The sequence below is a fragment of the Aethalodelphis obliquidens genome, unplaced genomic scaffold (genome assembly GCF_003676395.1).
Source record: "Aethalodelphis obliquidens isolate GAN/ISIS:26980383/991018 unplaced genomic scaffold, ASM367639v1 scaffold8, whole genome shotgun sequence".
In the NCBI taxonomy this organism is placed as follows: domain Eukaryota; kingdom Metazoa; phylum Chordata; class Mammalia; order Artiodactyla; family Delphinidae; genus Aethalodelphis; species Aethalodelphis obliquidens.
Genome location: NW_020837952.1, coordinates 60,523,503 through 60,549,806, shown reverse-complemented (window position 1 = coordinate 60,549,806; position 26,304 = coordinate 60,523,503). Strand labels below are relative to the sequence as shown.

General features: G+C 38.9%; 2 protein-coding genes across 5 annotated transcripts in view; one reads left to right on the top strand and one right to left on the bottom strand.

Annotated features, from left to right (window-relative positions):
- SMC1B (structural maintenance of chromosomes 1B) overlaps positions 1-26,304 on the top strand; it is an 86,500-nt gene that overhangs the window by 58,727 nt on the left and 1,469 nt on the right. Inside the window, exons 13-24 of one of the 3 annotated variants that reach the window (XM_027107943.1) lie at positions 1,227-1,364; positions 1,662-1,778; positions 3,220-3,326; positions 9,498-9,639; positions 10,501-10,646; positions 12,408-12,561; positions 16,156-16,254; positions 18,105-18,261; positions 18,761-18,915; positions 19,905-20,056; positions 22,152-22,221; positions 25,265-25,375. In XM_027107943.1, coding sequence (XP_026963744.1) covers positions 1,227-1,364; positions 1,662-1,778; positions 3,220-3,326; positions 9,498-9,639; positions 10,501-10,646; positions 12,408-12,561; positions 16,156-16,254; positions 18,105-18,261; positions 18,761-18,915; positions 19,905-20,056; positions 22,152-22,221; positions 25,265-25,375 — 1,548 coding nt within the window. Of the gene's footprint in view, positions 1-1,226; positions 1,365-1,661; positions 1,779-3,219; positions 3,327-9,497; positions 9,640-10,500; positions 10,647-12,407; positions 12,562-16,155; positions 16,255-18,104; positions 18,262-18,760; positions 18,916-19,904; positions 20,057-22,151; positions 22,222-25,264; positions 25,779-26,304 lie in introns of those variants that run through there. The other 2 variants (XM_027107942.1, XM_027107944.1) reach the window with 2 other exon arrangements.
- The window catches only part of SIRAL2 (SIR2 antiphage like 2), a 37,804-nt gene continuing 30,391 nt past the window's right edge, over positions 18,892-26,304 (bottom strand). The window contains exon 9 of one of the 2 annotated variants that reach the window (XM_027107953.1): positions 18,892-19,136. In XM_027107953.1, coding sequence (XP_026963754.1) covers positions 19,108-19,136 — 29 coding nt within the window. In that variant the 3' untranslated portion in view covers positions 18,892-19,107. Of the gene's footprint in view, positions 19,137-20,244; positions 22,035-26,304 lie in introns of those variants that run through there. The other variant, XM_027107960.1, reaches the window with a different exon arrangement.

The following is a 26,304-nucleotide window of genomic DNA, read 5'->3' as shown; positions in this document are numbered from 1 at the left end:
ATCTAGGGAAAGTAATTTTGTGCCCCATAATACGACATATAAAAATAAATTCCAGATAGATTGAAAATTTGAATTAAAAAATATTTTAAATGAGGATACATTTTTTTTAAAGTTTAAAATGAAGACTATAGGTTCTGCAGTATCAGAGAACTCTATAAATGACTTGAAAAAGACATGATAGAAACATCTGGGCAAAGGATAAGAGTAGTCAGTTCATAGAAGAAATCCATATGGCTAGTAAACATGAAAAAATGCTCAATATAGAATATAGTACTCAGGGGAACACAAATTAAATTAGTGTTACTTCAGACATATCAGTAAGACTTGGGGAAAATGTATATGCTGGTAGAGTTGTAAAGAAACACATACTCATAACGTTATTTATAGAAATGTGAATTGTAGCCTTTGGGAAAGCAGTTGGTACCAGCTAGTATAATAAAAACATGAATACCTTTGACCCATTAAGCTCACTCTGGGGAATCTATTGCATGGAAATAAAAACACCAATATTTAAGGGTATACATACAAGTATGTTATTGCAGCACTGTTTGTGTTGGCAAAAACCTGGAAACCAAGTGAATGCCCATCATTACGAGAAGAGTTAAATAATTTTGTTACAGTCACACTGTGGAATAATACACAGCCATTAAAAGACTGAATTTAGAGCTTTATCAGTTGACCTTTGTGAGTAGCTGAATGAGAAAAGCAGGAGGCAGAAAAGCATGTTTAATGTGATTCCAAATTTGTAAAACAAGACTGAAAAAAACAACATATATAGGTGAGTATGTATACACGTTTTCATGTACGGACTTGGAGTAAAAACACAGAAGAACATATACTAGCAAGTTAATTTGGTTGAGTAATAGGGTGGGTGAAGGGAGAAGGAAATGGATGAGGCAAGACAAGGATGCACTAAAAACAAGGCAACACATATCATATGATCTCATTTATGCCATTTTTGTGCCTTGGGTGGAACATGCACTCCCCATTCCTCATCTTCATGCCCATTTCCTGTTAGGAAGATAGTTAGGTTTTTGAGGATGTTGTATGGCATCTTGGTTACTCCAGATGACTTATGTACTTAATTGCCCAGTATCAGAAGAAGGGCAGGTGGAGTGTGGATGCGGTTATATGTAAAAAGCAGTGAATTATGTCATATGAAAGCACTGTGAAAAGTAAAAGTGTTGTCTGTTATAAAATATTTTTATATTTCCCTTCCTTTTTAGGATTTAATGAAGACACTTCGCAAGGAAGCAGATTTGAAACAAATACAGACTCTAGTACAAGGAACTCATACACGACTCAAATATTCGCAAAGTGAACTAGAAATAATTAAAAAGAAGCACCTTGCTGCTTTTTACCAGGTAACATAGACTTACATAAAATTTGATGGAAATTAGAACCAGGACATAGAATTTCAGGAATTACATTTATAAAGCACCATGTAGTTTTTATACTTTTCCCCATGATTGAGGTATATTATAGTTCTTTAAGTTACTTTATTTTTATGGTTGTTAATGTTGTTATCCAGTTGTACCTGAATTTACCTTATCTTACAGATTCTCTTTTTATTCTGAAAGATACCTATCATGTTTTTGGCTTCACTATATAAAGCTAAAATGGCCATGTTAAAAAGACATTTTTTTCTCTTTTGTAATCAGGAACAATCTCAGCTACAAAGTGAACTGCTAAATATTGAGTCTCAATGTACTATGTTGAGTGAAGGAATCAAACAACGGCAACGAAGAATTGAGGAATTTGAAGGAAAGATACATAAGGTTATGAATGATATATTATTACTAAATGGCATGTGGAATATAGTTCTAGACCAGATACCAAATTTAGTGCTTCTTCAATATGTGCTAAAGCAAAGTTTGATAAATGCTAAGTTCTATTGGTTTGCCAAATTAATTTCCTTGTGTTTTTTTGAGAACCACTATTGCTAATCTCAAGAGAAAATGACTAGTATACATGGTTATTCTCTTCAGCTCTCCAGCCTCTCCTTGTCCATTGTAAAATTTGCAGCCACTTTCTTTCTCTCACTGCCCTTAACACCAAGAAGGAAAGAACTTTGTCATTTGTGTCATCTTTTAAGGTTGTGTATTTACTCAGTAATTTTTTCTTGAACATTTATTATATGCCAGGCACAGTTGCTTGGCTCTGGGGCACCAAAGATATGATCATCTATCCTCTGCTTATAAAGTGACAGACACTTTCTGGTTTAATTCATTCCGCTGTTGCTTATCCCTAATCCTTAAAAAGTTGTTTGTCACACCATCGCTCAATAACTTTCACCCATTGCCTCTGGTTCTGCCTTTTACCACATGATTTGAAACTACACTTATGTTGCCCCTTAATTATCTCTTTTCCAGGTTAAATACCCCTAATTCCCTAGTTATTTACATTTACTATGGATCTAAGACCAATTCTGGTAACCAGCCTTTGGGTACTCTGTTATTTGTCAATGCCCAGAACAAAAAATAATGTAAAAATACTATCTGACCAGTTCAGAGTACCCTGGAACTCTGCACATAGAACTATAACTTTCCATGGCTTGGATTATCTACTTATACAATTTATAGCTTACTGTTGTGTCAGTCATATCACTTTCATATTTAATTTATATTAAACTGAAATCTGAAAGTTTTTTAACATGTCCTGTTGTTAAAACAAGTCTCTCTTATCCTATAATAGTACATAAATGCAGGGCTTTAAAAATATTAATGTTAAATGTTATTTTGTTAGATATGGCTCATTCTAGTTGTTCCAGGTGTTTTGAGTCTTAATTCTATGCTTCAGTCCTCTTGGTTTTACACTGCTTAAGACTCAAATATACTCAAATATAAAGAGTATTACTCAAATATAAAGTATTACTCAAATATAAAGAATATTTTATGTATTTATGTAGCATGTTATATTTTGGTGAATGAAATACTTCCGATTTTGTATTAAACACTTCATAGGGGCAAAACACTTAAAAGGCCAGCTATGAGCTTTCTTACTTAGTTTTCAGAATAAGAAATTTGAAAATAGGTAAGCGTAGTTTATGGAGTTAAAGAAAGAGAAAGCACTGACTTTTCAGAGTACAGTGATGCTTGTTGGGATTAGTCTTTGGCCTAAACCAGGAAAATCTTGGTGGGAAAAACGTAGATTTAAGCATTGTCTATGTATTTTCTTAAAATTAATTATTAAACCACTTGGTTTAAAATAATTTAAAAGGTTGAAGATGATATTTTTCAACACTTCTGTGAAGAAATTGGTGTAGAAAATATTCGTGAATATGAGAACAGACATGTTAAACAGCAACAAGAAATTGATCAAAAAAGGTATTTTTATTAAAAGATGTTGGTAAGCAGTTACTCTTATAGAAATGTAACTATTATTTCATAATTTAAAGGAATTTGCCAGAGGTAGTCTTCATTTCAGTTTGTCAAGAAATAGCTAGTAATCATTCCTATTTTAATAAAGAGATCTAATTCTTTTATTCCACAATTTTTTAAAGAGAGAAAGCACAAATATACAAAATAAGAGAATGGGGAAATAATTACACAGTGGTTATTAAAATTTATTTAGTTTTCTGTAAATATCCATATATGGATGAAATTGTGTAGCCTTTCTATAAACAAACTACCAGGGAGACAATATATTAGGTGAAAATATCCCAATTATAGTAGAGAGGAAAAAGGTAAAATACTACTTATAAATAAACTAAGATGTGAAAGCAATATATAAAGAAACCTTCAAACAAGACTGAGAATTATATACAGAAATGTGAATTAAAAGGAGAGGCAAACTAGTTCTTTCATAGGAAGACTCAATGTTGTAAAGAAGTTGGTATTCCCTAATTTAATCTATAGTGTACTTTAAATATCATCTCAATACATGTATGGACAAGATTTTTTTTAACTGGATAAGGTGATTCTAGAGTTCACATTCAGAACTAGTTAAGAAAAATATGAAAAAGGTAATGAGAAAGGACTAGAACTCCCAGATTTTAAAACATAGTATAAAGCTATCTTAATTAAATCTTGAGGTACTGGCTCACAGAGTCCAGAAATATACTCAGATCTATAAGGGAAATTTGATTTAAAATAAAGGTGCATTTCATCAGTGGAGAAAAGATACACTTTTCAGTAACTCAGTTGGAATACATTTGTTAGCATCCTGGAAAAAAACCTGCTTGAATCCCTACATCATTCCTTAGACTCAGATTTAATTCCAGCTGAATCAAATATTTTAATGTAAATAAAATGAAAGCATAAAAATATTACTAGAATAAGTCATAAGAAAATTTAAAAAAATAATCTCAGATTAGGGAAGATCTTTCAGTATGACAGACCCCAGAAGCCATAAAAGAAAAGATTGATAAACTGCAAATGTATAGAAATTTAAAAACAATTTTTGCATGGCAAAAGCATCTTGAAGAAAATGAGAAGACAAATGACAATAAGGGGGAAAATATACATACACATACATGTTTATATGTTCCTTTCCAATTAGTATGCCTTCTATTTTCTTGTCTTATTGCACTAGCAAGGCCCTCCAGTACAGTACTGAATAAAAGTGGTGAGAGTGGACATCCTGCCTTATTCCCAGTCTTAGGGGCAAAGCATTAAGTCTTTAACGTTTAGGTATGATATTAACTTTAAGGTGCCCTTTAGCAGATTGAGGATGTTCCCTTCTGTTTCTAGTTTGCTGAAATTTTTTATCGTGAATGAGTGTTGAATTTTGTCAAATACTTTTTCTGCTATCTTTTGGGATAATTGTATGGTTGGGTTTTATTTTGGGGGGGTAGCTTATTAATATGGTGAATTACACTGATTGATTTTAGAATGTTAAACCAACTTAGCATACCTTGGGTGAAGCCCACTGGGTCATGCTGTAGTATCCTTTTCAAATATTTTGGATTGATTTGCTAAAATTTTGTTAAGGATTTTTGTATCTATATTCATGAGAGTATTGCCCTATAGTTTTCTTTTCTTGCGATGTCTTTGTCACATTTTTGTATCAGGGTAATGCCAGACTCATAAAATGGAGTTTTCTCATGGAGAGTTTTCTCATGGAGAGTTTTTATATTATTTCTTTCCCAAAAGTTTGGTAAATTTTTCAAGTGAAGCCACTTGGGCTACCCACCTTTCTTTATGGGAGATTTTTAAATTACAAAATCAGTTTCCTTATTAGATACAGGGCTATTCAGGATATCTTTTTTCTTGAGTGAGTTTTGGTAGTTTGTGTGTTGGAAGGAATATTTGTGCATTTCATGTGAGTTATCACATTTATTAACAAAGTTATTAATATTTCCTTTTTATTCTTTTCAATTTATGTAGGATCTGTACTGATGTGCCTTCTTTCATTCCTGATATTGCTAGTTTGTCTTGTCTTTTTTCTTCTTGATGTCTAGCTAGAGGTCCTTTGGATCCTTGGATCCTTTCTAAGACCAGCTCTTGGCTTCATTGGTTTTCTCTATGGTTTATCTGTTTCTGTGTTGTTGATTTCTGTTCTTAACTACATTGTTTCCTTCCTTCTACTTATTTTGGGTTTAATTTACTCTTCTTTTTCTTGCTTTTTAAGGTAGAAGCTTGCTTTATTTATTTTACACTTTTCTTCTTTTCATGTAAGCTGTTTATTTCCCTCTAAGTACCGCTTAAGCTGCATCCCACTGCTTCTGGTATGTTTTATTTCATTTTCATTCCATTCAAGGTATTTTCTAATATCCTTTGTGGTTTCTTTCTGTGACCTGTGGGGTGTTTAGAAGCGTTATTTAATTTAATAGAAATTGTTGTGGTGGGGGGAGGATTTAGATATGTTTCTGGTACTGATTTTTAATAATTCCATTGTGGTAAGGAATATATTTTGCATTATTTAAATCCTTTTAAATTGATTGATACTTATTTGATAGCATGGCATGTATTGTATCTTAGTAAATGTTCCATGTACACTTGAAATGAATATGCATTGTGCTTTTGGGTGGAGTGTTTTCTGAGTGGCGCTTAGGTCAAGTTGATTGGTGTTGCTAGGTCTTCTGTGTACTTACTGATTCTCTGTCTAGTTGGTCTAGCATTTCCTAAGAGAGGAGTGTTGAAATTTCTAAGTACTTTTGGATCTCTCATTCTCTTCTTCCAGTTCTGTCAGTTAAACTTCATGTATTTTAAAACCTTGTGATTAGGTGCATATATATTTGGGATCATTATGTCTTTTTGCTGAATTAATCCCTTTATCTTTATAAAATGCCCCTTTTTATCCCTGTCATATTCCTTGTTCTGTAGTCTGCTTGAACTTCAATATAGTTTCTTGCTAAGGAGTTCTGCCAATCAATCATAAAAATACAACTGGAACTCTGATTGAGATTGCTCTGGATTTATAGATTTATTTGGGGAGATCATCTTCAAAATATTAAGTACTCTCATCTAAGAACATAGAATATATCTTCATTTATTCTAATCATCTCTATCCTTTATTAAAATTTTAAAGTTTTTTCCATAAAGATCTTGTGTCTTCTTAATTTCTAGATATTTTGTAGTTTTTTTCCTCTTATGACTAGTATCTATTTTTATGATATTTTCCTAGTTGCCTTCTACTGGTTTAGAAAAATGGTATCAAATTTTAAATTATCTAACATCTGATAACTTTGCTAATGCCTCTTATTACTTACAGTAGCTCATCCATTATGTGTCCCAGGTATTAAGTTTGAGGTGCCTGTGACATCCAGTTGAAGGTGTAGTAGAGTGGACAGTTGAGCATACAAGTTAGGAATTCATGGGCGAGGCCCAGGCTGGAGATATAAATGGGGGTTGCCAGTACACAGATGGCACTCAAAGTCGTGTGAGTGGATACGAGCACCAAGGGAATGAATGTAGATAGAAGAGAGAAGAGATCCTAGGCTATGTAAGCAAGTTGAGGAGTTAAGAAGGAACTATCAAAGGAGCAGCCAGTGAGGGGAGACGAAAGCCAAAGTGGTATCCTGGAGCCAAGTGAAGAAGTGTTCCACTCGTACACAGCCTGGGCGTCTGCCTCCCGCAGCAGAAATAAACCCCTGAAGGGCTTGTTCTTAACCGCTCGTACAAGCAGCATGGTCAGTGATTAAGAGCAGGGATTCTTTGGCCCTTGCCTGAGTGTGTCATGCCTGGCTCCAGCACTTCCTAAGTGGGTAGCCTTGGGCAAGATACTTAACTCTCTGTGCCTTGGTCTCCCCAACTGTTAAATAGGGATAGTGGTATTACCAACTTCAGAGAGTCATATAACTTAAGTGAGTTAATTCATGTAAAAGCATTTATAACGGTGTCTGGCATATAGTAACCTCTCATTAAATATGACTCTTTGTTTTTTATCATTATTGTTGTTGCCTTTGTATTACTAGTATTTAGCACAGTATCTGATACAATTAGTGCTTTAAAATGTTTCTTAAATGAATGATTATATTAGCAGGCTATGTGAGGGAGAGTGGGTGGAGAAAGTATGAGCTACAGTTGATATTGAAATTCTTCTTTTTAGAGATACGGCTTTTTTATTGAGTTATAGTTGATGTACAATATTATATGTTATAGGTATATAATATAGTGATTCATAATTTTTAAAGGTTATACTCCATTTGTAGTTTTTACAAAATGTTGGCTATATTCCCTGTGTTATACAATATATCCTTGTAGCTTATTTTATAACTACTAATTTGCACCTCTCAGTCCCCTCCCCCTATATTGCTCCTCCCCCCTTTCCTCTCCCCACTGGTAACTACTAGTTTCTTCTCTATATCTATGAGTCTGCTTCTTTTTTGTTATATTCACTAGTTTGTTGTATTTTTTAGATTCCACATATAAGTGATATTATACACTATTTGTCTTTTTCTGTCTGACTTATTTCACTTAGCATAATACCCTCCAAGTCCATCCATGTTGCTGCAAATGGCAAAATTTTGTTCTGTTTTATGGCTGAGTAATATTCCATTGTATATATAAACCACATCTTCTTTATCCATTCATTTGTTGATGGACACTTCGTTTGCTTCCATATCTTGGCAATTGTAAATAATGCTGCTATGAACACTGGGGTGCATGTATCTTTTCAAATTAGAGTTTTTGTTTTTTCAGATTTATACCCAGAAGTGGAATTGCTGGGTCATATGGTAGTTCTATTTTTAGTTCTTTTTTTGAGAAATCTCCATATTATTTTCCACCATGGCTACACCAATTTACATTCCCACCAACAGTGTACAAGGGTTCCCTTTTCTCCACATCCTTGCCAACATTTGCTATTTGTGTTCTTTTTAATGATAGCCGTTCTGACAGGTGTGAGGTGGTATCTCATTGTGGGTTTGATTTGCATTGCCCTGCTGATTAGCAGGGTTGCGCATCTTTTCATGTATTTGTTGGCCACCTGCATTTCCTCTTTGGAAAAATGTCTATTCAGATCTTCTGCCAATTTTTTAATCTTGCTGTTTGTTTGATGTTGAGTTGTATGAGCTGTTTGGATGTTTTGGATATTAACCCCTTATCAGCCATATCATTTGCAGATATTTTCTCACATTCAGTAGGTTGTCTTTTCCTTTTGTCAGTGGTTTCCTTTGCTGTGCGAAAGCTTTCAAGTTTAACTAGGTCCCATTTGTTTATTTTTGCTTTTCTTCCCTTTGCTTTAGGAGACAGATCCAAAAAATATTGCTACAATTTATGTCAAAGAGTGTTCTGCCTATGTTTTTCTTTAGGAGTTTTATGGTTTCTGGTCTTACATTTAGGCCTTTAATCCATTTTGAGTTTATTTTTGTATATAGTGTTAGAGAATGTTCTAATTTCATTCTTTTACATGTAGCTGTCCAGTTTTCCCAGCATCGCTTGTTGAAGAGACTGTCTTTTTGATGCTGGAATTCTTTGTGGGGACTTTATGAAGCTAGCAAAGTAGGAAAGTACATCAGGAAGGAACATGTTCTTAAATTCCCAAGTTTGGAGTTTGTGAATGAATAGCTATTTGAAAAGACTGATTGGCTAATTAAATAAGAATAAACATATGAATTGTTACTTAAAGAGAAAGATAAGGGAAGGAAACTATAGATTTTAAAGGATTTAAGAAACATATTCATATGCAGTGTATGAATCCTGATGCAGTTTTTTTTTAATTAATGAGACCCAGGAAATTTGGCAGTGATAGCATTTTGATATTAAAGATGTTATTATCATTTCTACCTATAGTAGTTTATGGTTATGTATTAAAAATCACTTCACTTTTGGAGATACATGTTAAAATATTTATAGATGAAATTATAAGATGTCTGAAATTTGCTTTAGATAATCCAGTGGTGGGAAGGAGTGATGAGTGGGATTATAGATAAAACAAGATTGACCATGAATTGATACTTTATTAGAGTTGGGTGATAGCTATATGGGAATTCATTATAGTATTCCCTTTATGTTTGTATTTGTTTGAAATTTTCCATAATAAAAACTAAAAAAGAGTTTAAATAATTGAAGGACTCTGTTTACCACTTGTAATGCTTGACTTTATTATACTAGATTAGAATTTGAGAAACAAAATACTCGGCTTAATGTTCAACTTGAATATAGTCGCAATCAGCTGAAGAAAAAACTGAATAAGATTAACACATTAAAAGAAACTATCCAGAAAGGTAGAGAAGACATCGATAACCTAAAGAAGGTAATTAATGATGGGTGGCTGAAGTCATTGAAATGATCACTTTCTTCCATGATTAAACATTTGTTGAGTTCCTGAAAAATTCTAATAGTGATAGAAGGTGGGGGCAGGGTACACATTTGAGAAATACTTGAAGTACAGTCCACACAGCTTCATGAATTATTAGATATTGGGAGGGGTGTGACACGGTGAGTCCTGAATTCTAACTTGGTGGATAGGAGGAGAGATTAAGGAGAGAAAATTCTGGACCTGTGGAGCATGACTTCCCTGTGTGACATCTAAATAGCAATTTCCAGCAGGTAGTTAGAGAGGACGTAGATAACAGAAGTCTAGGCCGGTTTAGGGGAGTAAATTGAATCCGTATGTGAGTGGGTGAGGCTCCAACCAGAGAGGAAGGCAGTGAAGAGCAGTGGGGCGAGGATGGAGTTCTGGAAGGAGAGGCCACATAGGTTATGAAGAGGCCAGAAGGGGTGGTGTTACAGAAGCCCCAGAGAGGGAGGGAGAAGGAAGTGAGGAAAGTTGTCGAAAAGGTAAAGTCTGGAAAATGGCAATTTCAAGAGGTCAGAATCTGGAAAATTGCCAATTAAGAGGTCATGGTAGCAAGGACATTTTCACTGACAGTGGAAACAGAAATCAGACGGCAGCAAGCTGAGAAATGACTCCGAAGTGAAAGAGAAAGGTAGGTAGTGATTACCCGGAAGTGTAAACAAGGGTGGGTCACGTTCTGTGGTAGAGGTTCAGGCAGCCTACAGGATAGGGGTTTACCTTGGAATGGCTGGTTTTGTTGTATTAATAATAAAATGATCTATTGACCTTATTAATGTGGAAGATGGTAAATCTACAATGTAAATCATCTCCATTCAGGCTGAAGAAAATTGTCTGAAAATTGTGGATGAACTCATGGAGAAACGGCAGCAACTTAAGGACACAGTTGTCACTCAGATTACCAACACTGAGAAAGTCCAAGCTCAAATTGAAGAGGAACGGAAGAAGTTTTTGGCAGTTGATAGGTGACTAAGAAGTTTATCAGAGTTTAAAAGATGTTTACCATCAATTTGAATTTTATTATAGGAAGTCTTATTATTTGAATATACACCCTTTGTTGCTTTTGGTCCCACATCACACCTATCAAGCATTGCAGTTTGGGGAAAACCAAGAGAGGTGGTTAGTTGTTTAGAGTGAATAGTTCCTTTTGGTGGGTGAAAACATGGACCTATGTAAAGAGTTCCTTTCCCTAAATCCCCTTGACACCAGTACCTTCCTGTTGGGGAGTCTCCTGCTAGTCTGTCTGTGTGACAAAGCATAGCAGGTGAGGCGCAGAATCTGGAACTACACTGCATGGTTCCATGCCCCAGTTTCGCCGCTTATTTACTGTGCCTTCGTTTTCTCATCGGTAAAATGGGGATAATAATAGTGCCTACCTCATAGAATAGTTGTAAGGATTAAATAAGTGAGTGTTCATATGGTACTTAGAACAGTACCTGTTACACAATAAGCAGGTATGTTTGCCATGATGATGACCAATAACACTTTGAGTCAGCTGGCTTGTTGCACCACAGTGACATCTGCTTTCCTGTGTGACTGACACAAACATTGATCAGATGAAATGAGCTCTGTTTTTGCTCAGCCTCTTGGCATTTCACAATTTCCCACAATGTTCAAAGACCTTTAGTATTTCAAGATACAGCCAGAAAATTCTTTGTCTAAAATTTTTGAGCGGAAATAAGTTCATTTACTCTTGATTTTTTTTTAAAACTCGTATTTAGTTTAAACAGAACCACATCTCTGTCATCAGACTTTTAAAAACCATATAATTCTTAATTTATTTAATTTCATTTCTGGTCCTTCTTCTGGGTCCTCTTTAAAGTTCCACCTTGTTTCAACTGGTAAAACTCCCAAGCCCTCATTAAGATAGAAGGCATTACATTAGTGGTGGCAGTAAAAAAAGTTGAGACTGTCAGGTGCATAATGACTTAACTGGTAAGACATTTCTCTTGCTAAGAGACTCTTTCTCTTGGTTTGATGTTCTAAAATGTAGAACTTATACTGAAAGAGAAATGCAGCTTGAAAAATTGTACAGCTTTAAAAATAAGGTAAGTGGGGCTTCCCTGGTGGCGCAGTGGTTAAGAATCCGCCTGCCAATGCAGGGGACACGGGTTCTATCCCTGGTCTGGGAAGATCCCACATGCCGCGGAGCAGCTAAACCCGCGTGCCACAACTGCTGAGCCTGTGCTCTAGAGTCCGCGAGCCACAACTACTGAGCCCGCGTGCTGCAACTACTGGGCCTGTGCTCTAGAGCCCGCGAGCCACAACTACTGAGCCCACGTGCCTAGAGCCTGTGCTCCGCAACAAGAGAAGCCACCGCAGTGAGAAGCCTGCGCACTGCCACAAAGAGTAGCCCCTGCTTGCCGCAACTAGAGAAAGCCCGCGTGCAGCGACAAAGACCCAACCCAGCCAAAAATAAAATAATTAATTAATTAAAACAAAAATAAGGTAACTAGGAAAGCACTGTATTGGTGCTAGCCTGATTAAAGTAATAATGTTTATTATTGAAAATCCTCCCTTGGATTAAATAATTATATTCATGGCCTTTATCAGGAGTGTTGAAGTTTAAATTACAAGCATCCATGGGCTAACCCTGCAACTTAACAGCACTCATAAGAAAAAATCTTTTTTTTTTTCATGTACATTTATAACATGTTTTTCTTCCTTGGTGCAACTTTACATAATTAGTAAAATATAATCACTTTTTCATATCTGTGTATTTACAGGGAAGTGGGAAAATGGCAAAAAAAAGTTGTAATCCTTCAAACTTCTCTGGAACAGAAGCGGTTAGAGAAACATAACATGTTGCTTGATTGCAAAGTCCAAGACATTGAAATAATTCTTTTGTTGGGGTCACTGGATGACATCATTGAAGTGGAGGTATTCTAGCAAATGATTTTAAAATATGTGCAGTTGTGTGGAACTTAATGTAAGGCCTTTGGCTGCTTAGTGAAGTTGCATCTATACAGATTCTTTCTCTTGTTCTGAAGCTCCTTTAGGGGCAGAAAAAACGTCTCTGGGAGGGAAAAAGGGCAGGATGGTCCTCATGCCACAGGGCTGGGCATTTTGTGCAGTTCTATTTCTCTTGCTAATCCATGTCCTTTGAGCCCCACAGGATGGACCAGAGTCTCTTACCTGTGCACAGATGCCCAAGAGGGGTCAGAGACTTGAACCTGTTGGAGTTAGGGGTGCTGGGGAGGCGGTGTGAGCCACAGGCCAGGTGCCAGTGGCCTGCTGGCGTGAGCACTTCTCTGTACTCTGGTAATGTTGTCCGCGGTGTGTGGAGGGGTCTTGCTCTGCACCTTCACTGACAACCTGAGGTGGTTCTCTCTCAGCAGAAACGTGCCTCACTGAGTCTGTCCAGGTGGTGAGAGTGTGGGGGAGGGGAGGCAACAGCAGGCCCCACGGAGCCAGAGGGCGAGACCAGCGTCGGCCAGCGGTGGACGCTTCTCTGTTTGCCTCTTTCCTTTCTTCCTCGTCACATTTGTATCGCACAGTACTCTTTAGGCTGGAAGTTTATACACCCTTAGTTCTGTCACTCATGTTAAGAAAGATATGCCTATACAGTTCAGGAAGAATATCTTACTGTTAGCCAATCCAGAGGATGGTGAAAATAGTTATTTCTTTTACCTCTCAGATTATCTCTGAGTTCTTTAGTGAATCTCTGTGGTCTCCCTTCCACATCCCTCCTCCCCTTTCTGCTCTGCCCGCAGTCAGAAATCCATGCATTTCCATCCAATTTCTACTCCAGAAGAGGCCTTCAGTCCTTTGAGTTCTTCAATTTGAAGTAACTATAAAACAGTTTTTCTCCTGCTAATATTGACCACTTCTCATAGCATAATTCTGGTGTGATATACTCAGACATCCTTTTTCTTGGGAATTCCCTGGCTGTCCAGTGGTTAGGACTCGGTGCTCTCACTGCTGGGCCCCCGGGGTTCGATCCCTGGATGGAGAACTAAGATCCCGCAAGCTGCGCAGCTCGGCCAAAAGTCTTTTTTCTCTATTTTAGCAGAGATCACATCCCAGATAGAAGGTAAGGAAAGGATAAGGAAAGGAGAAGACCCTTTGCTGGCCACAAGTGTCCTGAACCCCACTCAGATGGCTTTAAAGGGGGAAAAGGCAGGTAAAGGGCTAGGGCTGGAATGGAGGCAGTCTCATACGTGACTCGGTCCAGGAATTTGAACACTGTCAAGAACTCTTTCTGGCTCAGTATGTATTGGCTTTATTTTTTCAGATCAGCTTTCCTCGTGGGGCTGCAGCTGTAGCCACCAGCTTTGACCAGAGGGGAAAGACACCTCTCCCCTGCCCCCTCTCAGTTAGAAGAATCCTGGGGAAGAACTCTGGCTCATTCAGGGCCACGTGTCTGCTCTTAAGGGTGCAGAGAGAGGGAAGGGAGGCATCTGTAACAGCAGAAGTGGATGGGAGCAGAAAAACAGTACTCACAATAATATAGAGAGAAATGGAAAGTCTGTTTAAAAGGCAGTGTAATTTTAGAAGAGGTTCGTCATAGAATAGTGCAGAGGAAGAAGCAGTTGTAATGACTGACATCTAGGTAAATGCTGTTGGTTAAGTACTCCTGCTGCTGCTTTGGTCCTATTCTTTCAGTTAGTGTGAACTTTCAGAAGTATTCTCCAACATGCCCATCATGAGTGTGAAATTATTTGTTTATTAGCGTGAACGACTTTCATATTCATAGTGGGCTCTTTCAAAGCAGGTATTAATACCTTAAGCTGGATTAATAGTGAATCATTACCTAAAAAGAAAAAGTGATAGTTCTGCTCCACTTTGTGCTGATCAAGCCACACTGGGACACTGCATTCGCGTGCTAAGCATGGTGCTCTTTGAGAGTAAAGTGTCCACGATAGTGAAAAGGCCCCAACCGTGTCGTGCTGGGAAGAGAAGTCTTGGAGAATATGGTTATCCCTCGAAGAGAAGAAGGTCTGTCATAGAGGACGGCCCCTACTTGTTCTTTTTGGTCCTAAGGGGGATACTAGGGCTGGGGGATTTAGGACAGAGTCAGATTTCTTCTACTAGGGAACACTTCCTACTAGAAAGAGGGAGGGCCTCTAGTGGGGAGTTCCCTGATTAAAATTTTACAAGACATCTAGTAGCAGCCATGTGATAGGGGTGCTATACAAGGTAGTGTATAAAGCCCAAAACAGAAAAGGCATTAGGTATAAATTGTGACTCTCCAGAGGGCTGGACAAGGATCGCCGAATAGAATTAATTGTCTTACGACAGTTGTAAGGAATCATTGTCTTACAACCATTGTAAGGTAGAACCTGAGATTTCCCTTCCATTGGAGGTGTGCAGACAGAGGGTAAGTTACCTACATCTGCCAGGATTCTCATAGAAGATTCTTCTATTGTGGGGAAGACTATACCAGATCACTGGTTCCCAAACCATACTGTGCACATGAAGCATCTGGGGATCTTGTTTCCTAAGAGATTGAATTTCTAATGGCTCCCAGGCGAGGCCCGCTCTTGCTGGCCCACTGACCACACTTTGAATAACAAGGCATCAGATGACTCATATAGAAGCTTAATAAAAAACACGATGTTGAATCACATCAACAGGAACCATGAGATTCAGGGATTCAGCATTACATGTTGTATTCAAGTTCCACTTCCTTGTGAACCATTTTAACATAAATATATTACATAAAATATAGACTTAATTCCAAAAGTAGTTTTATTGGGTTTGTTTCAGCTGAGAACGTCTAGAAAAGAGTGAGTGACAAAGGGGTTTTTTTCTCTTAATTTGTAAGTCTTTGTTTTTGGTATCAGCATTACACCAAAGACCAGCCTACAGCTGAGTAAGTGCTCATGTATTTGTCCCTTCTTTCCTATTCCTCTCTCCATTCAGAGTGATATATATTGAAATTGAAATATATTGCTATGTTGTCAGCATTGCATTAGGCACTGAGACCACAGCAGTGAGTATAACTACCAAAAATCCCTTCCTTCACATTCTACTAGGGGAGAGATAGGCACAGAAACAAAATGGTAAACAGATAAAATATTTATGTATTTGGTGATGCTGTAGGCTAAAGAAAATATAAAGCAGGGAAGGGCATAGAGAGTATTGGTGGAGGAGAGTTTGCAATGTTAGATGCAGAGGCCATGGATGTCCTGAGAGAAGGCAGCTGGTTAGCAGACAACGTAGAAGATGAAGAGATGCAGACATCTAGGGGAAGGGTGTCCAGGCAGAGGGCAGTGTGCCGGCCCTAAGGTGGACGTGTGCCTGGTCTGTTCAAGGAGGCCAGTGTAGTGGGAGCAAAGCGAGTACCAGGAAGACTGGCGCAAAGTAAAGTTAAAGGGGAAGCAGAGGCCAGACCATCATGGCCTTGCAGGCCAACATAAGGGTTTTAACTTTCAATCTGCATGAGGTGGCAATCAACTGGAGGCCTTGGGACAGACAGATGAGTAGAGATCGCCATTTCAGATAACAAGGGAAGGGCTTCATGTTTTTCAGTTGGGACCTGAAGCAGAAAGTACCCAGGCAACAATGGATATATATGAAAAAGAAGCCGCCATTGAGATAGACTACAGCTCTCTAAGAGAGGATTTGAAGGTAATTGAAAGATTTCTGTTGTTCATGACTAACTCATGGTAATAGTGAATACTTAAATACTGCAGAATAATTTTAGATGATAGAGCATAAATTTAGGGGAGAAAGTAGATTTCCTAATGGTTTTTTAAGAAATAGTCTAAATAGGTTACACATAAAATGTTTAAAACATTTAAAGTTTTTATATCACCGTTTCTTACTGTGTGTTCTGTAGAACACCAATACCATGAAATGTCTTGCCAAAGAAGAAAAGCTTCTGTCAGTGTTTTGAAAGTCTATTCCCTTCTTGGAGATTCAGAATGAATAATAAAGTCTTTGAGAAGTCCTGAAATAGACAAAAGTAGCCAACATACTCCAGCATCCTGAATTGCCCTGTCTGTGTCCCAGTGCAGTACCCTCAGTAGGCGACAAATACTTCACAGCTACAGAGCACAAACCTGGAATCCAGTTTCATGGTCTCTTTAATTTAGCAGCTCTCACTCTTTCTCTTAACCCTATAGCCATATTTTGCTTTGTGTTTTGACTTCGTCCTGAAGCTGCTTCTCTCATGAGGGCAAAATGACTGTAGCCTTTCTTGGCCTTCCAGCCACCCAACCACAACCCTCAGAGAAGAGAGAGACTGCCTTTTGTAGTGGTGCTGTTCTAAAGATTGAAGAAAGGCTTTTCCACAAAGCTCTACCAATTGTCCTCTCATCACAGTGGCCTAAATTGGGTCACATGTTCATTCCTGACCAATCACTGTTGGGGGTGGGATGGACTTAGCTTTAGACCAAGCAGGGTTCCTGGGACGTATGAGGGAGATGGTCAAACATGGGCTCTGTTAGAAAGGAAGAAATGGAGAATGGACACCAAGTAGCAGTAGCTACCACATCTTTTAATTTCAGATGTTTCTAATACATTTTGTTACATTTGTTGGGCTCTTTTCATTGTACTTGTGGTACTTTTGGCAATCAGAATAAAGTTCTGATCTATTTTATAGTCTATTCAGTGCTTTCGTATTTAGAAAGTCCTTCCCCACGACATTACTGACTAAATATTTATAAATATTTTCTTCCTGTTAGTGATTTTTTTGTTTTCACTCACCTATTTAATTAATCTGAAATTTATCTTTATATATGGTATGAGGTAAGAATCTGTTTTTTAAAAGGTACGTAAGTTAACCAGTTTACTCAACATCTTCTAAATAATTCTTTTCCCAATGAATTAAAATGTCACCTTTATCAGATATTAATTAACCCCTCTGGGAGGGGGTCAAGAAAATTTTCCTGGAAGGTGATGCCTACATCACTTTTTCCCTTCTCGCTTCACTCAAGTTAGTTCTGCTCATTGTTTAGGTTTCAGCTTAAGTGTTACCCATCCAGATGGGTTGGATCCCTTCTGCCTGCCCCATAATACCTGTGCTTGCCTGGTGGAGGGTTTCGCGCTGTTGCAGACGCCAGTTTGCATGTCTGACTTCCCTGTGAGCTCTTTAAGGGCAGGGACAGAATAGTTTTCATCACTGAATCCTCAGTGTCTAATACATAGTAGATGATCAATATTTTTTAATGAACGAGTAAATGAAGTGATACGTGAATTGTTACTTTTTTAGCCAGATTAAGAAAGATGAAGGTGCAGCGCGTTCCAAGAGAGCAGCATCTATGACTCTAGAGCTATGAAAGAGCACAGCCAACTTCAGGAAGCTACAGCAGTGTGACCTGACCGCACTGCAGACTCAGAGAGGGCCGCAAAGGAGGGCAGGAGTGGATGCGGAGGGAGATGGGCCAGATCCCGAAGGGCCCTGTGCCTAATTATTGTACCTTAGCAGTTTGGATCTAAACGGCATGCTAACCATTGCTGTTCTTTGCCAATAATAGGCTCTACAATCTGATAAAGAAATTGAGGCCCACCTTAGACTCCTACGGCAACAAGTAGCATCCCAGGAAGATGTCCTGCTGAGGACAGCAGCCCCAAACCTCAGAGCCCCGGAGAACCTAAAGACTGTCAGAGACAAGTTTCAGGAGTACACAGACGGTGAAATTAAGCTTTAGTTGTTAGCAATATCATATTCATGGGTGTTAGGAGCTTTGATTTCTATAACATTTACTAATAATCCCCCCTGAATTGTACCTTTGTTTTTATTATATATTTTTTTTCCTCTATTATCTTATAGTAATGTACTTTTAATACTGAATCACTAATTCCTTCCTTTTGAAAAGCGTTCTGCTTTCATTTAAAGACAGGTGTATTGATTATTTTAGAATAGTGTCTTATTTCATACCAGCGTAAGAGGCATATTAGATACTCTGTTGGAGTTTGTTATTATTATTTAAAAATCAGCCCTACCAGAAAAAGGGCTCATCAGTTTTAAGTCATTTTCTTGGAATTAATAATAGTTGAGGTGTTTTGAAGGTAGATTTTACTCAAGACAACCAAACTCAAAATCTAGTTTAAAAAATATTTTATGCTTTAAAGGTGAAATAAGAGAAGCCCTTGGTGGTCTCCAAAATAAAGAACATTGATTCTCTCTTAGCTTTTGAGGCCAGCAGAAAGGAAGCCAGAATATGTAGGCAAGAGTTTGAACAGGTGAAAAAAAGGAGATACAATCTGTTCAGCCAATGTTTTGAGCACGTCTCAGTCGCAATTGATCAGATCTACAAGAAGCTCTGCAGAAACAACAGTGCCCAAGTACGTATTTTTCACCTCAAATATGAGTGGGAACTTCGTGTTATTGGTGGTGTGTTTTTTTTCTGGTGGGAAATCGCCACCACACTATCTGAATGACCCACTTACCGGGCAAAGTCAGCTCATGGAAATTGGTCATTGCAGTGACCTGTGTTCTAGGTCCTACTCATTCCACCACTAACCAGCCTGGACAAGTCAGAATCTCTCTGGTCCTGCTTCTTCATCTGCAAAATGAGTGGGTTAGAGCATTTGGTTTCCAGGTTCTCTTTCAGTTCTGGAATTCTGTCACCTGTACTAATTTGATTTTATAGAGCCATCTCTGTAGTAAAGTTAGGGTGATGTAGATGATCTGGGGAAAATGGTTGATCTGGGGTCTGTGGAGTTGCCCAGAGTAACAAAGGAGGGGGAAAGAACTAAAGGCAGCGTTCAAATCTAGATGTGCCCCTTGTAATCTCTCCATTCCGTGATCAGCATCCACAGCAAATACTGTGGACTTGAATGTGGACTAAAGATGTAGATCTGATCTGATCTATCTGCTTTTCCCTCTTTCTCATGGGATTCTTTTATGACTGAGGTAATCCTGAATCATATATTTAGAATTTTCACCAAAAATAACTTATTTTCAGTAAAGTAAGACTAAAGGACAGGATTCATCAATAAAGATTTGATGAAAGGACCAATGAAAGAACTGAATGAAGATTGTTTTAGTAAGACTGCAGCGTATGCTTCTGAGCTTTGAATGGCAGCCTGATGGGAAGGCCTTATCCTTTATGTTAGAATGCTTTCCCTCTACTCCCCGCCCCAGACACCCTTGCTGTCTGTGATTACATATAGATAGAGCTAAATACATTATTTACAGGCATTGATATTTTTCCATCAAAATGGAAGAAAATCTAACCAAGAGTATTTTGTAGTTAAACTCTGTTGCAATTCCATGTTGAAATTTACTAATAGCTTTTCTGATGCTGCTAAATAAATAACATGTGTTTCAGGCATTTCTTAGCCCAGAAAACCCAGAAGAGCCTTACTTGGAGGGAATTAGCTATAACTGTGTGGCCCCAGGCAAACGGTTCATGCCAATGGATAATTTGTCGGGGGGAGAAAAGTGTGTGGCAGCTTTGGCTCTCCTGTTTGCTGTGCACAGGTAAGGTCACAGTGAGCTATATGATTTTGCATCAGGGCAGAAACCAAATAGACCTTCCTACAGAAGATCTGTTAATTACTTTTCTTTAGTCATATTTAGCGTACGTGATACAAAACTTTTTTTCAGCCAGACAAGTCAGGCCTATGCTGTAGGCCTGTAACAATTTAGGCGGCAAATCTAAGAGAGAATTCAGTCTTCGACAGATTTTTATTCAATTTGTTATTATCAGTAGCTACTAATATTCCAGCTTCATAGAAAATAAAGGAGAAAAAGGAGTATCAAATGGCCAGATGTGAAATCAGGATTGCCAAAAAACAGTACCAACAACAAAGCCAAACAAAATAAAAACACCTAACTTGTATATTATTTTCCTTGTCCCTATTCAGAGATCTGCTATTTAGTAAGGAATGTTAAAGTATTTCTTCTGAAAAAAATGTTTAACCTCCTCATTTCCACTGATGATGGTGACACTTAACGTTTGTAAAATAAAGCAAGGGGAAAAATGTTAGCTAAAATTAAGGCAATTAACTTTTGACATTCAAAGCATTAGATGAAGAACTAAGGTATAGATGATGCTGCCTCTCTATTATCATGATCAGAAAGATCAACATAAAAGTTTTACAGCTGTTTTCTACTGGTCTCAAGAAGGAAAAGGAATTGGCAATTACAGGAAAGGAAAAGAAAATGCCATTAATGCAGGAGGACTTTGGGAAAAACAGGAGGCAGGAACTTAAACAAGAGCCTGTGTGAAGTAAATCTTAGCAGAATAAGACTAATACTAGGTGTCACCCCCATCCCATTTATTCAACAGATATTTATTAAATATTTACTGTGTGTCGAGTGGTGTTAACAGACATTAGAGGGACTTCCTTGGTGGTCCAATGGCTAAGATTCCATGCTTCCAGTGCAGGGGGCCTGGGTTCGATCCCTGGTCAGGGAACTAGATCCCACGTGCCGCAGCCAAATAAGTATGTTTTCAAAAGTGGACGTTAGAGGCGGCAGTGACGACGGCAGACGCCCCGCCTCTAAGCTGCTTCAGTTTAGTTGAGGAAGACAGATGATAAATAAGGTGTATTAGTAAAGTAATTCTCTAATATAGAGACTATTAGAAAATGACAGATGCTATCGAGAAAATTAAAGAAGGGAATGGTGATAGTAACAGGGAAGGGTTTGCAATATTTAAAAGTCTTCTGGGAAGGCCTATTTGAAAAGGTAGTATCTGAGCAAAGATTTGAAGAAAATAAGGGAGCAAGTCACGTGGATGGATGTTCTAGGGGAGAATTCTAAGGGAAGAATGTTCTAGACATGAGGAACAAGTGCAAAGGCCCTGAGGCCAGAGGGAGCCTGGCGCCTGTAGAGAATAGACTGTGTGCAGCAGTGGCAGGCACAGGATTAGGAAACTCGTGTAGCAGTCAGACTGGAGGATCGTGGCGGGTTGGACCAGTGTGGGAGCAGACAGGGCGTGGGGTAGGAGGGACCCTAATCAACGGGAGTGATAAGAGCTGCCATTCACTAAGCTGGAGAGGACCACAGGAGGGATGAGTTTGAGGGGTAGGTGAGGAGTTTGATTTTGCACGAGTTCACGCTAGACACCCACATGGAGTTGAGGAAGCTGTTGGACCCGTGAGGCCAGGGTTAAAGAGAGAGGTCAGAACTATCAATAGAAGATACTTAAAACCTCCAGAGCAGATGAAATCACCAAGGGAGCTAATCAGATGGAGGAGTGCTCTAGGCGCTGAGCCCCGAAGGCACTGCAGCGTCAAGAAGTTAGAGAGATGAGGAGGAGCTGCTAGGAGACTGGGGCCTGGAGCAATGGGTGAGGCACTGGGGCGGAGGCCATGTCCTTGTCCTTGACGTCAGAGGAACGGGGAGGACCGCCCCCCCCCCACCCCCCGCCACCGTACCATCTGCAAAGGTCACCTGGGATGTGAACTGAGAATTGAGCGTTGCATTTACCGACATAGAGGTCATTGGTGACCTAGACAAAAGCATCCAAAAGGATGTGTTTTATTTATTTATCCTGAATACTCTTAGTCCTCTCCTCCAAGTCTTGTAAAACAAAGTTGTAACTTAAGCGATTATAATTTTTTTCTAGTTTTCGGCCTGCTCCATTCTTTGTTTTAGATGAAGTAGATGCAGCCCTGGACAATACTAACATTGGCAAAGTAAGTTCCTTTCTGCTTTTAATTTCCAGTACAGTGTCTATAATTCAAGGATCATGATGCAGCAGTCAGAAGGCAATTTACCCTGAACATGTTTATTTGATAATTGCTGGTTAAAAATAGATTTTTCTAAGTTAAGAATCTAAAAACAAGATGATTCAGGGTAGTAGCTTTCATTCAAGGTTTAGGGGACCCTCAATGAGTTCCTGGGGAGTCAAGTGAGAATCACTATACTGGATCCACAACATTGCTACTGGGTGACTTGCTTTTCCCTAAATCTAGGTTTTTGGGACCTAGTAGTAGACCTTAGTAGTAGTAGCAGCAGCAGACCTTAATAGTAGGCCACATGGCAAACAGGACCAAATTAGTGTTTAATAAAGTCCAAAAATAACATATCTAAATAAAATTCCAAAGGAATTAAAGTTCAAAATTCTGCTCCCCTTCGTTTATTAAAATTTATAGTCATTTACTACACTTGCACTGTTTTCAGTATTTGAGACCATGGGGGAACTAAGGACACAACTGAAAGTCAGCCTTAAAGATCAGTGCATAGATACACAAAGCCACCTGAGAGACAGGCTCTCAGACCACACATCCTGACTGTAAATTTTTGACCTGAGAATGGGGTTGACCATGGACACGTGACCAAAGGATAGCGGCAAACACTGGCAGTGCCTGTCACTGCCCAGGGCTGGGACAGCTCCATCCTGCAGAGTCCCTGTGTTGTGGTCCTACTTCCAGAGCCATCCATTTCCAGAAACGGATGAATGAAATGACTGGGCTTTGCATTTACAGCTGCTTACAAGGAGGCTGCTCTGGTCATGCTGACAGATATATCTCTGTTAATTTGTACACTGGCATTCTGGTTTATACCTTAGTCTTAGGAGCTCGGTTAATGAGTCCAGCCCCGAGAGATGTAGTCAGTCTTGGGGTGCCACCCTGACAGGTTGAGTCTCTGAAACTGACCTCCCTGATTTGTTACTCTGTTGAACCTCATGTGTAATGCCTGGGAGAGTCAGGGGATTTTTCAGGAGCTGCAGCCTGTGGTAACTTCTAATTTTAGGCAACAATGTCATCTTTCAGATTTCCCAGGCTGTATTCATCTAACCCAAACCTCTCTAGGACCTTATCTATTTTTTTATACTTTTTTAAAAATTTTATTTATTTATTTATTTTTGGCTGCGTTGGGTCTTTGTTGCTGCGCTCAGGCTTTCTCTAGTTTCGGCGAGTGGGGGCTACTCTTCATTGCGGTGCGCGGGCTTCTCATTGCAGTGGCTTCTCTTGTTGTGGAGCACGGGTTCTAGGTGTGCGGGCTTCAGTAGTCGTGGCTTGCGGGCTCCAGAGCGCAGGCTCAGTACCTGTGGTGCACGGGCTTAGTTGCTCCGCGGCATGTGGGATCTTCCCAGACCAGGGCTCGAACCTGTGTCCTCTGCACTGGCAGGCGGACTCTTAACCACTGCGCCACCAGCCAAGTCCCGGACCTTGCTTTTTAAACATGTCATAGCGTACATAAGAATAGCACATCAACACCACCCCCACAGAAGTTAGAAAACAAATCCAAAGTCCCCCGAACGTTGTAGAGAACAGGCAAGAGCCACATTCTGTGACCTACCAGAGACTTCAGGATTACCGGGGGAAGAAAACGGGAAGAAAAGAAAATCTTGATTTCCCTCTCTTGAATGCCAGCCAGTCTGCATCAGCTAACTGGACTCCATAGCCTCACTCATTTGGGAGAAATTTCCCCTCAGAAGGTTAATTTTAGTACTTTGTATCCCATACCCTTTGTGTGTGGTCTGGGGGGTGGGTGGGATCCATCACTGTGGACTGCCCCTTCTCTCTGTAGCATTTAAGGGATCCATATCTTCTAGCAAAATTTAGATGTTCGTATTAGTGGCATCTTCACATACTAGGTCTTTCTTAAGACTTTTCTGTTTGCACCTATCCTATGTATCAAAAACCTCTTAATTTCCAGTTTCCCTTTGAGATTTACGTTCCTGGCACCCCGCTGCTGAACTGAGTATGAGCAGTGATGTAATATGAGCAGCTTGGAAGGCGCTTCCAGTCCCTCTTGTGATCAGGGTGCCCAGCATTGATCACAGGCAACTCTCCTAGCAAAATGCATGCCTTACGTATTTGCATCCCATCTCCTCTTCCATTCTATCAATATCCCAAGACTTTTTAAAGACCTGTATCATAGTGGCTGCCATTGCCTCTAATGCGGCAGTTCCTTCTATGAATTCAGCCTCTTAGCCCAAAGCCGTTTCCCTCCTCTCTCATCATTCACCTCAACTAGTGACTCATTCCTCAACCAGAGCTGCCATTCCTCCTTCCAGAACTTGTGCCCTTAGTATCTTGCGTGCAGTCAGGACCAATACACATGGAGAAGACACCCTCTGGAATTGCAGAGAGATCCAGGGAGTTGGCAAGTATCTTGTTAAACTGTGGTTTGAGTCTAAGTTCTTTATCATTCTCCAAATTCTGAGTAGTTTGTTCACCAAGACCCATTTCTATCCAGTCTATCTGTTCTTATTCTCATTCCTTGGAATTAAGCCTCCTGAAGGAGCTGTTGAGCTCCCCTCTAACCAAATGAGTTGATTATGGATTATGAATACATATATAATCGACATATTTTTCCCACCCTGAGGCTTTGTTGGCAATATAGGAAGTTGGAAGTTTAAATACCAGCCCTTCTTCACCCTCATAAAATATCTGAGTGGTGATTTTATCTTGTTGTAAAGGTTGATTTCGTATTCACATGATAGTATCTTAAGTTAGAGCTTTATTCTTAAAAAAATATTCTTCCAAGTTTTCAGGTATAGAATTAATGAGGTTTATATATTTTTTACTAACCTCTTATTTTACAATCTGAGCTATTTCCATTTCTGCAGTTTTAGTGGATTTACTGAATTAACAGAAAGGGAAGTAAGCGCCTTGTCACCTAAAATGGGCAGATTCATGCAGAGACATGCAGAATCACTGTCCTCCAGACCCCGAGAGACGAGACCTTTCTTTACTGATGAAATGTGTGCTTTCTCCTCCCTCCCAGGTATCGAGTTATATCAAAGAGCAGACTCAGGACCAGTTTCAGATGATAATCATTTCCCTAAAAGAGGAGTTATATTGCAAAGCTGATGCACTGATAGGCATCTATCCAGAGGTAAAGATAAGTAAATGGGGGAGAGGAATAAAAATCACCTTAGAGTGTCCTGACAGCACAATTATAAGTTCCTAGTGAAGTCTATAGATACTGTTTGATTTCTGCAGTTTATAAATATAGGCTTAAATGATTTTTTAATCAAATAAGACTTAACAGTAACTACTCAGATATTTTTCCATGGCAGTACACAGAAATTTAAGATATATTTTAAGTGAAAAAGAAAATCGAAAATTGCAGAACAGTATGATAATTGTTTATAAAATAGTAGTACATATTAACTTAGAATAAATTGTCAATATTGTTTCATATTTCTGTAATGTTTGAATGTTGTAGGCAAAAACAAATGCATTGTGGTAGAACAAGGAACTATTTATCTTCCAAAACTAACCAAGGAAAAAAAAAAACAAAGAAATTGGCAAGTTCCAAGTTGTACAGTAACTTCTAGAATTCAAACACACCTTTCTTGAGCCACCGAAAATACTTACCTGAGCTAATGGAGCAGGGCAACTCATTCAAATCATTCAATTCTTGGACAATTAGGTTTTGCTTCCTGTGTTTTCCTTTAAGCTAAGATAAAAATTAACTTCCCTTCCTGTGCCTAATTAATGTTAGGGGATCACTGGAAATATGCTGCCAGAGAGAAATGGAAGTTCTCATTACCAGTGTAGGAGAGGGATAAAACCTTTTCCTACCCAACTCAGGTTCTCTGGCTGGGGCCCTGTAAATTAGACCAGCAATAGATAGATTAACAAGAGAAAAACAGGTTATTAATATGTGCATCATGTGTGCACACATGGGTACACCCAGCAATGAGTAACTCAAAGGGCTGGCTAGAACTTGGACTTAATACCATCCTAGGCTAAAATAAGGAAGAGTCTTGGGGCTTCTGGGCAGGGGAGGCAAGTGATGGGAAGGTGACCAGGAGAAGT